This window comes from Mirounga leonina, unplaced genomic scaffold, assembly GCF_011800145.1.
Source record: "Mirounga leonina isolate KUSES-001 unplaced genomic scaffold, KU_Mleo_1.0 Mir_94, whole genome shotgun sequence".
Classification (NCBI taxonomy): Eukaryota; Metazoa; Chordata; class Mammalia; order Carnivora; family Phocidae; genus Mirounga; species Mirounga leonina.
Genome location: NW_023270855.1, coordinates 51,033,457 through 51,047,241, shown reverse-complemented (window position 1 = coordinate 51,047,241; position 13,785 = coordinate 51,033,457). Strand labels below are relative to the sequence as shown.

At 53.2% G+C, this 13,785-nt stretch overlaps 1 protein-coding gene across 13 annotated transcripts in view; it reads left to right on the top strand.

Annotated features, from left to right (window-relative positions):
• Positions 1-13,785, top strand: part of SMARCA4 (SWI/SNF related, matrix associated, actin dependent regulator of chromatin, subfamily a, member 4) — an 89,133-nt gene that overhangs the window by 17,341 nt on the left and 58,007 nt on the right. For 10 of the 13 annotated variants that reach the window (XM_034997901.1, XM_034997905.1, XM_034997906.1 and 7 more), the window contains 10 exons: positions 576-825; positions 2,604-2,736; positions 3,577-3,981; positions 4,327-4,425; positions 5,375-5,633; positions 7,786-7,912; positions 8,448-8,621; positions 9,966-10,139; positions 11,337-11,504; positions 11,619-11,669. In XM_034997901.1, coding sequence (XP_034853792.1) covers positions 604-825; positions 2,604-2,736; positions 3,577-3,981; positions 4,327-4,425; positions 5,375-5,633; positions 7,786-7,912; positions 8,448-8,621; positions 9,966-10,139; positions 11,337-11,504; positions 11,619-11,669 — 1,812 coding nt within the window. In that variant the 5' untranslated portion in view covers positions 576-603. Of the gene's footprint in view, positions 1-572; positions 826-2,603; positions 2,737-3,576; positions 3,982-4,326; positions 4,426-5,374; positions 5,634-7,785; positions 7,913-8,447; positions 8,622-9,965; positions 10,140-11,336; positions 11,505-11,618; positions 11,670-13,785 lie in introns of those variants that run through there. The other 3 variants (XM_034997902.1, XM_034997903.1, XM_034997897.1) reach the window with 2 other exon arrangements.

The following is a 13,785-nucleotide window of genomic DNA, read 5'->3' as shown; positions in this document are numbered from 1 at the left end:
GAGCCGAAGGCAGACGCTTAACCGACTGAGCCAACCAGGTGCCCCCATTCATTTATTTTAAAGGAAACTTGGTCTCACTGCCCCAGGTGGAAAACCAGCATCGCTTGCTGTGAATATTTGTATTTGTTGAACTTCCGAAGGCCCAGTTGGATACTGTTGTTGGCAACGGCTTTGAGCCTTAGTCTTGCTCTCCCTTGTTGTTTTTAGGAAGGTGACAGGTACTGGGCACGAAGGGTGTGTCAGCACTGCCCTGAGACATTCTCTTTGTTGTGATCAGAATAGCAAGGGAAGTGAGACCCCAAGTGGGGCAGTGGCTGTGGACCTCCACCTCCTGAGTCCCATCCCTTGCTCAGGTGACTTCGATCTGACTTTGTATGCCTGATGTATTCTCCGCTGTGAGAAGAATGGAGGAGAAAGGTCCGGTATCGGGGTTGGGGTGTTGCATGTCAGAGGCGCCAGCTCCCTGTCAAATGGGTGCTTCTCGCAGTGCTCCCTGTGGTCCACCCTTGCCGCCTTGCCGCCTCGGCCTGCTGATGGCCCTGAGCCCCAGCCTGACCAGGACTTCTCTCCAGCAGGAGACCACTGTGTGCGGCTCCTGTGACAATGTCCACCCCGGACCCACCGCTGGGCGGAACTCCTCGGCCGGGCCCTTCCCCGGGCCCCGGCCCCTCCCCTGGAGCCATGTTGGGCCCTAGCCCGGGTCCCTCACCGGGCTCTGCCCACAGCATGATGGGGCCCAGTCCGGGGCCTCCCTCAGCAGGACACCCCATCCCAACCCAGGGACCTGGAGGATACCCTCAGGACAACATGCACCAGATGCACAAGGTAGGGAGCCTGCGCCCAGTGCCCTGATTGGCTGGGTCCACACGATCGGAGGTGGGAGGTTGGACAGTGCATCCTGCCTTCTGCTCTGAGCCAGGAGGCTTCCTGCCTTGTGTCTCCCGTACCTATCATTCCACATGGGAGATGTGGTCACACTGTTCCAGGGTTGCCTTTTGTTAACGAATAAAAATGTCCAGATCCCTGAAAGGTGGCTTATGTCACATGGTTTCTTGCACTTGGTTGCCACTCACTCACTGTCCTGACTTCTGGAACTGATCAGAGATGCTTTTGCCAGTGAGGTGAGGAAAAAAAAACCTCTTAACACAAATAGTTTTCCTTTCTCACTGTGTTCCTGGGTGGTCAGTGTCTAAAGGAAGAACTGACATGTTCAAGTCTCAGACACCACAAGAGATCCTCGTAGAAGAGGGGTCTCTGCTGACCCCTCTAGCCTCCCTCCCCAGGCTATCCATGTGTTTGTACCCATGCCACTTAAATTCCCCCGCCCATCAGGTGTAGATGGTTATTGTGCCCATTTTACAGATGAGGAAGTGGGGTCTCAGAGAGATGGTCACTCACTGAGTCATTGGTGGAGCCTGCTCATCCCTCTGGCCGTTCTTGCCTTCCGCATCTCCCGCACATTTCTGTGAACAGTATCTTGTTGCTTCCTTCTTGGGAAGCTGTTGGTGACCTGGCTGTCCCCCTACCCCCCCCCCCCACAATTGAATCTGGGTTCTCCAGCATAGCCTCTTTCCCTCTCTGCGCATTTTGTTTCTTCGTCTTGGAATCGCCTGCATGTACACTACACGTCTGCCAGACACCTGCTGTTTGTCCTGCACTGTGTCAGGAGCCCAGGGACCAGGGGCCATGGCAGTGGGACACCCCTCGCCTGCAGAGACGTCAGCTTCCTGAGGGCCCCCCTTTTCCTGCATTTGAGGCTGCTCCTGTGGTCCCCGCCAAGCACCCTCTCCTCTTCTCTTGCTTCTCCCGTGGCACACACTGAGCTGTAGTTGACTTTGCTGGGCCACCCACCCATTAGACTGAGTTCCCAGAGACCAGGATATTCGTGCCAGTCAGGGCCTAGCAGAGTGCCTGGAAGGGTCCCAAAAAATGTCCCCTTTACCAGCCATTCCAGTCGGGGAAGTACTTAGTGCTGAGCCTTTGGGGGGAAAATAGGTGTCCTCATTCTGCAGAGATCCGATGTACCTCTTAGGAGGGACAGAACCACGCCACAGACACCTTTCCTCCCAACTAGTAGGCTGGAGGCCAATCTCAGATCAGTGAGGACACCGAACATAGTGTAATCATACTTACAGGCAGAAATTTCTGTCTGTCCCCCTGACTTACAGTCTCCCAAGGAAGAGGGTTTCTGATCCAAAGATTGGTGGTCACCAGGTCTTCTTGTGACGATTAATGGGGAGCTTGGTGTCCCAGCCAAAACAGCTCCTCTCCAGGAGCTCATGTCTTTTCTGCATGGTATTTTGGCCATCTGAAACTATCTCCTGGCGCCCTGATCCATCTGTCCCTTCACTTCCAGACCTCCAGGCTCCTAGGTGGTTGCCCACTGCCGAGTAACATTGCTTTCTGCATCTGCTTGAGACTTAAGTCGGTGTCAGGGCCATGGCTTGGACCTAAGCTGCTTGGTCACATTGGTGATTCAGTACATACCAGGGCGACCTTGGGTGGACATTTTTAGTGGCAATGAACTCTCAGGCGGCACTTTGCATGCTGCCTCTTCCTGTTCGCTCTTGTTGAGCTTGCCTTGTCATTGTCCCCTCTTGTAGCCAATGGAGTCCATGCATGAGAAGGGCATGTCAGATGACCCCCGCTACAGCCAGATGAAGGGAATGGCGATGCGGTCGGGGGCCCACGCAGGGATGGGGCCGCCACCAAGCCCCATGGACCAGCACTCCCAAGGTACTGTTTTATTACTCTTCTTTCAGTGTGCTTGTTGCTCCCCCAACCCCAAACCCTACCCTGGGTGTCCTGAGGTCATTTTCCTAGTTGGGTTTCCCGGTCTCCCACAGGCAGATTCAGGGTAGACCCAGGACAGTTCAGCCCTGTGGCATACTCTGCCACGGAGGGCTGTTGAGCTTGCGCTTGGCCAGTGCCCGTTTTGGGCCGGCTTGTCTTAGAGCAGCCTCCGGAGAGGGAACCCTGGTAGGATGCATCCATATGCAGCCCTGGAGTTTAGACAGGGGCCGAGCAGGGTGGGCTCCTCGGGCCAGCAGGAATGTACTAGAAATGCAGATTCCTGGGGCTCCACTTCAGACTGCTGAGACAGAATCTTGAGGTGGGTGGGCTCTGCTTTAACAAGCCTTCCATGTAGTTTTTCTGAACAGGGCAGTTGGAGAATGATGGAGTAGGTGACTTCCTGTCATCTGGGTGGGAAGCTCAGTTCCTCCCTGGGCTCTACACTGAATGGACATTAGGGGCGTGGTCTGTCCAAGTTGAAGGGCAGGAGGGCAGGCCCGAGGGAGGCCTGGATCTGTGTAACAGCTCAGCATTGACCATCAGCAAGCAACTTGCTGAAAGCTGAGCCAACCCAAACTGGTCGTGCCGGCCACTGGTCAGGCTGCCTGCATGTGCCATCTCTGTGGGTGCTTCTTCTTTGAATACTGGGATTAAAGTCATTGGCCGCCCCCTGTCTCGGGATAGGAGCCGGTGTAAGCACAGTTGAAAGGTTACTGTCTTTGCCTTAGAAATCATAGGATGTGTGTTGCCGAGTGACCACTTGGATCCCACATTGCTTCACAGGTTACCCTTCTCCCCTGGGCGGCTCTGAGCATGCCTCCAGTCCAGTTCCAGCCAGTGGCCCGTCCTCAGGCCCACAGTTGTCCTCTGGGCCAGGAGGGGCCCCCCTGGATGGTGCCGATCCCCAGGCTTTGGGCCAGCAGAACCGGGGCCCGACTCCATTTAACCAGAACCAGCTGCATCAGCTCAGAGCCCAGATCATGGCATACAAGATGCTGGCCAGGGGGCAGCCCCTCCCCGACCACCTGCAGATGGCGGTGCAGGGGAAGCGGCCAATGCCCGGGATGCAGCAGCAGATGCCAACACTACCTCCACCCTCTGTGTCCGCAACGGGACCTGGCCCCGGCCCCGGCCCTGGCCCTGGCCCGGGTCCGGGACCAGCACCTCCAAATTATAGCAGGCCTCACGGTAAGGCCCACTCTCCCCAGCGCTCGGGGTGGGGAGGGGACTCAGAGCAAACTACCAGAAGGTGGGCAGCGATGTCAACAGGCCTGGGCTCTGCTACCCTCGGGCATTCCCCCCCCGCCCTGGAGACCGCATGGTGTCGGCAGCACTCAGGACGCTCAGGCAGCCGAGCTGCTTTCGTGCTCAATGTTGTTTCTCCAGCTGTGGCCCCCCCGCGCCCCCCCCTTGCCCATACTGAGGGGCTTGTTGTTGGGTGTGTCTCCTGGAGCCAGGCCTGCCCATGGGGGTGGATGCAGGCATAAACACAGGATGCCGTTTATTGTCTTGTATGTTTCTCCATATGCGTAGGTATGGGAGGGCCCAACATGCCCCCCCCCGGACCCTCAGGCGTGCCTCCTGGGATGCCAGGTCAGCCTCCTGGAGGGCCTCCCAAGCCTTGGCCTGAAGGTAAGTCCCCTCTGTCTTGGTGACATGCCTCTTCCCTGGCTCCTGTCACAAGCTTGTGCCATGCCGCCCCTGAGAGGGAGCCTGCTCAGAGAGAGGGGGCCAAGGTCAAGTCCTCCGTTCCTTTGGCCCTCTTTGGGTCTTACCTGTCCCTGGTCAGTTCACAGGGGCTTAGGTTGTTCCACTGCATGATTCCTGCCGCACCTTGTCCTGTGGGTCGTGGTAATCATGGGGTCTCCTCACCAAGGAGAGGAGGATCCTAGTGAACGAGCCCCCTGGATGACTCAAGTGAGAGCTGTGGAGAGGCGCTCCCACAGCCACAGATCCCATCCTTCTGGACAGGGCGCCTCCGAGCCCAGAGGCCGTGTGTGACCCCCTTCCCTCCTGAGAACACCCCCTCCCCCCGCCCCCAGTACTGTGGGAGGCAGGCAGGGCGACAGGGTGGCTCAGGGCTCCGCTTCTGCTGACTGTGCAGCCTCTGTGTTCTGTGCAAGACACGGTCATCGGGTGCTGGAGGGTTGCCTCTGGTGGTGACGTATAGACAAAACAGACTCATTCCTTGTCCCCTCAGAGCCCGAGGTTTAGTGATGGGCACAGGAGAGCTCATTGCTTGAGTAAGATTCCTTGGGCACCAGATGAAGGTCGGAAACTGCTGGTCCCGTGAGGCCGCACGCAGCAGGACCAAACCCGGGAGCGGCGCTTAGGCAGGGGTGGCTTCGGGAGGGGACATGTCTGCTGAGGTCCGGAGGAGGCAGGAGGGAGGGGGACCCCTGAGGGATCCCTGAGTGAGAGGCAGCGTGGCGGCCTGCGCAGGCCTCGTCAGCCTTGGGGATGAGTTTGTCCCCGAGGGCCATGAGCGCCCAGCAGGCTTTTCATTTACCCCCAGAATTGAGCCAGAACTCAAAGCTGTGTGCCCCTCCCGCCTGACTCCTCTCCCCCTACCCCGGCCCAGGACCCATGGCGAATGCTGCTGCCCCCACGAGCACACCTCAGAAGCTGATCCCCCCACAGCCAACGGGCCGCCCCTCACCTGCGCCCCCCGCCGTCCCGCCCGCTGCCTCCCCAGTGATGCCGCCCCAGACGCAGTCGCCGGGGCAGCCTGCCCAGCCTGCCCCCATGGTGCCATTGCACCAGAAGCAGAGCCGTATCACCCCCATCCAGAAGCCGCGGGGCCTGGACCCTGTGGAGATCCTGCAGGAGCGGGAGTACAGGTGAGGGCGCTGCTGCCTAGGGCCACTTGGGGTTGCTGCCCCTAGCCCCGGTCAGCCCTGACACGTGTCGGTTTGACTCACGGTTCTAAAGGCCGGTGGGATATGTGATCAGAAATCTGTCACCATGCCTAGTTCTCTGTGTTGCTATGTATCCTTCCAGAGAAATCCTATGTGTGGATAGGCAGACAAGGTTGCCATGAGGTGCCCACGTGTTTCATGATGTGCACATGGTTCCTCCGGTGAGAGCAGAGTCAGATCATCCCCTATTTGTACCAAATGAGCTTTTCCCTTTTTATGGATACATAATATTCTATCCGGTCGCTTTTTACCGTAATTGATTTAGCCAGAACTCTGGCGGAAGGGATGTCAGGTTGTTTCTAATCTTTTTTTTTTTCCCTCTAATCTTTTGTTAAAACAATGCTGTAGTCAACACACTTGCATCTCTCTCTTTTCCCACGTGTGCACACGTGTCAGAGTAAATCCCTAAAAGTGCCATGGCTTGGGTACAGGGGACCTAGGCAGGGAAATTTCCTGGATTCTGCAAAACTGCCCTCCTTAGAGGTCATACAGATAGATGTTGGAATGGAAGTGCTTTTTTCTCCTTGCTAACTTTCGGCTCATCAGCACTCAAAAAGCAACCTGTCAGAGCTTTGTGGTGGGCCCTCTCAAACATCACTAGTTGCTGGCTGCTTTACCAAGGCCTTCTGCATGCCAGGCGCTGGGAGAGATAGTGGGTGCCCAGTGCACCTGTATCACTGTGTCCCAGGTGGCTGGGGCACCTCAGGTTCGCCCCCTGAGCACCTTGCCCTCCCGTTTCCCCACTGCACTGACAACTTGTTCAGGGCTGGCCTCCCTTGGTAAACATAAGCCCCATGCGGGAGGGGCTGTTTGTTCATCATAGTCTCCAGATGTATCAGTAAATCTTTGTCTAATAACGGTCTCCAAAGTGCCTCACCAGCTGTGATGTGCTCTGGAGCTCCAACTCCTGTACCCAGGCACCTCTCCTCCAGCTCCATTTAGATAGCTTAAAATGGCCTTTCAGATGTCCTTGTGTCCCCCACGTTTCCCTCCCGTTTCTCTCCCCGTGCACCTGACAACAGCTCATTGGGCCAGACCCTGCCTCCCCTTCACAGTTGCTCACCCTCCCTCATCTCCCATGTCCTCGTCTCAGCTCCTCTCCCCAGTCCCAGGAACTAGTGGCCTTTTCCACACTGTGGACCCCGCCACCTGGTCTACACCATGTTGCTGGTCTCCCTGCTCTTCCCCCTTGCTTGTGCAGTCTGTTTCGCACACAGCAGTTTGAGGTCTCTTTTTATAATTAACTTCCATTAGATCTATTCCCCAGGTTCGAACCTGCCACTGGTATCCCATTGCCCATCCAGTAAGCACCTTTTTGTTTCGCCCTGCCCAAGGCTCTGTCCTTGCCTATGCCACTCCCCCTGTTCCTCTTTTTCTGTGGAACAAGTGAGACTCATTTCTACTCTCAGGCCTTTGCACAGGCTGCACATGTCTCCTTGGCTAATTTAGGCCTAATTGCTGAGGTCACCTGCTCATAGAGGCCCTGCCTACCCTCCTCACTTCCAGCGCCCTTCTCAGAGTACCTGGTACTCTCTGGAATTAGTGTAGATACTTAATTTTTTAACTCCTTTATGGCCTGTCTTGTTGATAAGCCTGTGAGTTCTATGAGAATAACAAATTAATCTTGTTTAGTCTTGTTTAGTGCTAAGGCCCAACATCTGGATCAGTACCTGGCACACAGTAGGTGTTTCATAAATATGTGTGAAACATTGAGAAGGGGGATTATCTCATTTGAACCTTAGACCAAGCCTGTAGGGTTGCTCTGCGGGGTTGTCCCCGGGCTGGGGTGGAGACACTGGTCCGCCTGACTCCACAGCCAGCTGTCGCTGCTGAAATGTCACAAGGCAGGTGTGCCCTATCAGGTTCAGGTTTGTTGCGCCTGCCCCGCTCTTTCTGTGTTCTGTGTTTTGGCTGGCTTCCCTTTCTGAGCCATTTCCCATCTCCTGACCAGGATCTGCCTTCCTTGAGGGATGGATTCTCCTGAGGCTCCACCTTTAAAGAAGGGGAACAGGGGGCTCCCGTGAATATTCAAGAGCTCTCATCATCTCTCCTTTCTTCTGTCTTTCCCACCCAGGCTGCAGGCTCGAATCGCACACCGAATTCAGGAACTTGAAAACCTTCCCGGGTCCCTGGCCGGGGATTTGCGAACCAAAGCGACCATTGAGCTCAAAGCGCTCAGGCTGCTGAACTTCCAGAGGCAGGTGGGCACTGGCGCAGGCCCGTGGCTTGAGGAAAAGAGCCTCTTCTGCCAACGTTGATGCTTAGGTTCAAAGAGCTACTTGCCATGCAGTTACTAAATGTGTCCTGATCATTAAAAGCAACAGTGACCTCGTATCCTCATTGGCTGGCTGTCCTCTCCTGTCCATGTCCTGCACAATGGTGGGACGTTAGCTGTTCTTGGGATGAATAGTTGTGGGTCTTTCCTAAGGCCGTAGTTGCCAGCTTAAAACAGGAGACTTAAGTGGGCCTATTTTTGAGGGTACTATACTTTTGAATGACCCATAAGGAATATTTTATGTGTGGTTGACGGGACGCAGAGCTGGAGACCTGCAGGTTTGAGAGAACGTTCTGCTGGGTGTCCAGAAGCGGTCGTCTTCTGACCTGTGCTCGCGCTCTCTGTGGGCACCCACCAGACAGCATTTAGAACGGATCCTTCTGGAAGGAGCAGCAGTCTTGAGATATGTAATTATGTGTGGATCTGACAACGTTGTGCACAACATTTCTTCCTTCCTCAAGCTACGACAGGAAGTGGTGGTGTGCATGAGGAGGGACACAGCCCTCGAGACGGCCCTCAACGCCAAGGCCTACAAGCGCAGCAAGCGGCAGTCCCTGCGTGAGGCCCGCATCACCGAGAAGCTGGAGAAGCAGCAGAAGATCGAGCAGGAGCGCAAGCGCCGGCAGAAGCACCAGGTGCGTCCCCGCCCCACCGCAAAGGCTTGGCCTGCGTGCCTGGGCTGCAGGAGCTTGCACGCTGTTGAGTCTTGTTCGGTTTGTTTCTAAGCATGCTGTCTGTCTTCATCACAACAGTATTCTAGGCACCGAGAATATGTTAGTGGACAAAACCAAACGGCAGTGGGAGAACGGGCCATAATCACATATGCCATGTTGGGAGGTGATAGGGTATGAAGAGATGGAAGGCAGGAATGGAGAGGGACGGAGGGGCTGTTGACACAGCATGGTTGTGGGAGTTCTCTGGGAAGGCGGGATCTGAGGGAGGAAGCCACAAAGACGTGGGCAAGGAGCTTTGCAGCTTGAGGGGAAGCGCAAAGGCCCTGGGGCTGGAATGTGCCATGTGTTCTGTGACCAGCAGGGATCCCAGTGTGGCTGGAGTGGAGTGAGCAAGGGAGAGAGTGGGATGAGGTGAGGCAGAGAGGTGTGATGGGCAGAGTGTCTGGGCTGAGGAGACAACTTGGGCCTTTTGCCCTGAGTGAGGTGGGAGCCATGAAGGGTCCTGAGCAGAGGAGGGTGTGATCTGACTTAGCTTTTACAAGATCAGTCAGGAAGACCGCATCTCTACTGGAGTCGGATATGGGGACGATTTGATTTGTTTGCTCATTTACGTTTTCTAAAGCTCTCCTCTAGTCTATACGTAGTACTGGTGTAGTTTAAAAAGTCACCACTCAGCGTTAACCACTGGTAGCGTTTTGGTATATATTCTTCAGATTGGTTTTCTGTATGCACAGAGTATCCAAAAGTTAAATAGTCTCCTTTAAACAAACATATGCAGACATTGACTTGTTTTTAAGTATTGCAGGAAGCATGATTTTTAACGTTTACGTTGTATTCCTTCTCTGCCTTAGCATCCAGTAATTTATGTAACCATTTCCCTGCTGGGGAACATGTAGCCTATTTCAACCTTGCAATGTTAGAAATCATGCTAAAAGCATTCTTGAACTTGAATTGTTTTGGCCAATATCTGCTGTTTTCCTTAAAGGGAATTCCTGGCAGTGGAATGACTCGTTTGGAGGTGAGGGCGTTTTGGGGTAGTTAGTGTTCAGTGGCAGGTTGTTTGGGCAAGGCGGCTGGCCCTGCCTGTTATCCCTGAGGGAGGGCCCCTCTTACCACAGTCCCCAGCTTGGGGCTTTCCTTACACAGAGAATGCCGAACCTCAGGGGCAGACAGTGTCGTTGTACCGTTTTGATTACATCCTCTTGGTTTTAAACAAGCTGCCTTTAAAGTTTTGTCTCCTTTGCGGCAGTGTTACAGCAACCCCTGGGGAGTAGCCAGTTCTCTCTTCTGTGTATGTCTCTGCAGGAATACCTCAATAGCATTCTGCAGCATGCCAAGGATTTCAAAGAATATCACAGGTCGGTCACAGGCAAAATCCAGAAGCTCACGAAGGCGGTGGCCACCTACCATGCCAACACGGAGAGGGAACAGAAGAAGGAAAATGAAAGAATTGAGAAAGAGAGAATGCGGAGACTCATGGTAAAATTCTGCCTTCGTGACGCTGTGTCCCTTCCTGTTCCCTCGTGGGTGCTTTGGTTGTGGCAGGCACCAGGGATCGATTGCCTTGTGTTATACCGAGGTGGAGTACTGCTCAGAGTTAGAGGTGGGACAGAGAGAAAGAACTTGGGTTTGGGAGTCCAGAAGACCTGGCCTGTTCATTCTGTCGGTGATCGAGACACCTTAGGCTGGTTAGCTGACTGCTCTGTGGTCTCTCCAGAAAATGGAGTGGGCACGCGCTGTAGGTTGGGAGAGTGACTGGTGATGTGATCCCTATCCTCTGTCCCCACCCTTTGTGTCTGGGTATTCGGGGTGATTCTCTAGTTGGGCAGATACTGACAGGCACTGCCGTATGCACGCAGCCCCAGTAGTAAGGAGAAGCACGCAGTCCCTACCCTCCTGGCCGCTCCTGCTGGCCCTAGAGAGACAGATGCCCAGGCCGAACAAACAAGACCGTTTTGGGTGGTATGAAGTACCCTGAAGAGAAGGAAGCAGGATGAGGGAGTGGGGATTGATGGGGTGTTATGGGAAGGGTGGGCATGACTCCCTGGATGAAGTGCCTTCCAGGGATAGAGGAACCAAGGGCAAGCACCTGAGGGCAGAAAGCCAAGTGCGAGGCACAGCAAGAGGCCCCTAGAATAGCATGATGAGGACACGAGTGAGGTCAGAGTCCCCGTAGTCATGTGGGGCCTTGTAGGCCACAAGGAAGGCTTTAGATTTAATTCTAAAGGGGGAGCCACAGGAGGCTATAAGCTGGGGTGACATGATCTGATTGATTATTAGAAGGCCAGGAGGGGCTTGTTACATGGGTCTGTGAGAGTAATCTGGCCTGGACCAGAGAGAAGTGTTTGGATTTGGGGTGCGTTTGTGGACAGAGGGACCAGGACTTGCTGTTGGCCTTTTCAAATGACTTCTGGCAAAAGTGTGTCTGTCCAGCAGGCCCCCTCAGGGTCTTCCCTGGGTAGGGGTTGAGGAAATACTGAAGGGGGAGTCGATAGCTAGGTGAAGGGTGTATGTACAGCACAGCTCTGGTGTCAGCTAAGCACTCCCTTGGTGAGGGTCTGGTTGCTGGTTAAACAACCCCCAGTGGGCTTCTTGACTCTGGATTACCTGCCTTGGGCACTAATGGACAAGCACGTGTCTCTTGCAAGCAAGCCCCATAACCTCACCCTTCTGCAGGCTGAAGATGAGGAGGGGTACCGCAAGCTCATCGACCAGAAGAAGGACAAGCGCTTGGCCTACCTCTTGCAGCAGACAGATGAGTACGTGGCTAACCTCACGGAGCTGGTGCGGCAGCACAAGGCTGCCCAGGTCGCCAAGGAGAAAAAGAAGAAAAAGAAAAAGAAGGTGCGCTGGGACCTGGCCATGCGCCTGCCCCTGGGTGGGACTGGAGCAGCCGTCTTGACACGTGTGCCTGGGCCTCCCTGGTCAGTGAGTGACCATGTCTCTCTTTACCTCTAGAAGGCAGAAAATGCAGAAGGACAGACGCCTGCAATCGGACCTGATGGCGAGGTAAGGGATCAGGAGTTTCTTTTCATGGAAATGCCAGCCCAGCCCTGGAAGCTTAGGTCTATTGCATCCATTAAATTTGTTTTTCTTTTTAAATCACCAGAGCTATCTGTGACGATGGGAAGAATCCACACATGTCCCCTGCCACATCCCATCTCCTCCTCAGTCCCACTTCCAAGAGGGTCTATTGTTAGCTCCTGGTGTGTTTCCTTCCAGACTTCATTTTTTGTACATGCCATTATTTTGTTAGTTTCACTCTGACATAATTACAGGACAGAGAATTCCGACCCCTTCCTCACCTGGGTTCCCCGTTTTCCCACACATTTTTCCCTAAACCATCTGAGAGTTAGATGCAGACATGACGACCCTTTACCTCTGTATATTTCAGTGTGTTTCCTAAAAACAAGGTTCTTTTCCGTAACTGTACAGTGATTAAGAAGCAGAAACAAGCATGGCTGCGATAATAACCATGATCTTGTCCACGGTGCTTATTAAGGTTTGGACAGCTGTCCCTCTGATGTCCTTTGCGGCAACTCCGAGACCATGCATTGCGTTCAGGGGCGGTCCTTCTAGGCCTTTGATCCTGAACAGCTCCTTGCTTCATCTGAGCCTTTTCTGACCTTGGCATTTCTGAAGAGCACAAGCCAAGTATTTGCCACAGGGGCCTTTCGTTTGGGTTTGACTTGCCAGTTCCTTGTGGTTAGATTCAGGTTATGTGTTCTTGGCAGGAAGACCCCAGAGTGACGCTGTGTGCTCTATGCCTCACGTCGGGAGCACACGGCGTGGATGGCTTCAGTCACTGGTGATGCTGACCATGATCCCTCGGGGTCTGCCAAGGCATCTCTGATGAAAGTTACTGTTTTTTCTTTTTGTAATTACTAAGTACCTTGTGGAGAGATTCTCAAGGCTCTTTAAACGTATTTTACCTCCTCTTACTTCCACCCACTAGTTTCTTCATCTGTTTAATTGGCCTTTGCCTGTATCAGTTTTTGCCATGATGGTTACAAAATGGTGATCCCCCCTCCCTTCACCCTGGGCCTCCCCTCCCCCATGATTTCTTCTGTATTTTTTATTTTATTTTTATTATTTATTCATTTATTTATTAAAGATTTTATTTATTTATTTGAGAGAATGAGAGAGAGAGAGCATGAGGTGGGGAGGGTCAGAGGGAGAAGAAGACTCCCCGCCGAGCAGGGAGCCTGATGTGGGACTCGATCCCAGGATTCCAGGATCATGACCTGAGCTGAAGGCAGTCGCTTAACCAACTGAGCCACCCAGGTGCCCTCTTCTGTATTTTTTAGATGACTTTCTACAGGAAGGAAAAGCTTTCTCTCTTCTTTCCTCTTTGGCCCATGGTATATAGTTTGTCAACCCCTGGTACCAACTCACAGGATTCTCATTTAGTTCAATCCTTTACGGTCATTATTTTGATGTTCAAATTATTCCAGTTTGGGCCAGAAGGGCCCCTTCCAATTGGCCCATGTGTCCTTTGAGGGCTTCCTTACTTCCTTGCACACTGAGATAGCTCAAGCTCATCTTCTGCTTTCCCAATCAATATTTAGAAACCCAAGATCACTCTTTCTCTCTGTCTTTGACCCTCTATTTAATAAGTAAAGTAGGTACATAAGCAAGTTCTACACCCAGCGTGGGGCTTGAACTCACAACTCCGAGATCAAGAGTCGCATGCTCTACTCACTGAGCCAGCCAGATGGCCACCAAGATCTCTTTAGATGTGATTGTTGATATGGGTGTCATTGCTTCTAGGTCCTCTTGGCAAACAGATCTAGGGAATAGGTGTATGTATGCATACATATCTTCATTGCTATTCTGTACATTCAGAATCTTACATTCACAGGGATATCTTTGCATCTAATCTAATACCATATGGCTATTTCTATTCTTCTCTCTTTCCTTATTATAACAGCTTAGAACTTGGGTCCCATTAGCCATGGTATATTTCCTTATTTGCCCGATCCTCGAAAATACATTCTAGGAAATACATTGAGAATTGTTAACTCATACTCCTGTGGAAAACAGGCCTCCTCAGTAGAGTTTAGTTGGTGTTTGGAGTTACTCAGCCTGAAACTAATGTGCTCCAGATATTACATTTAAAAGTTAC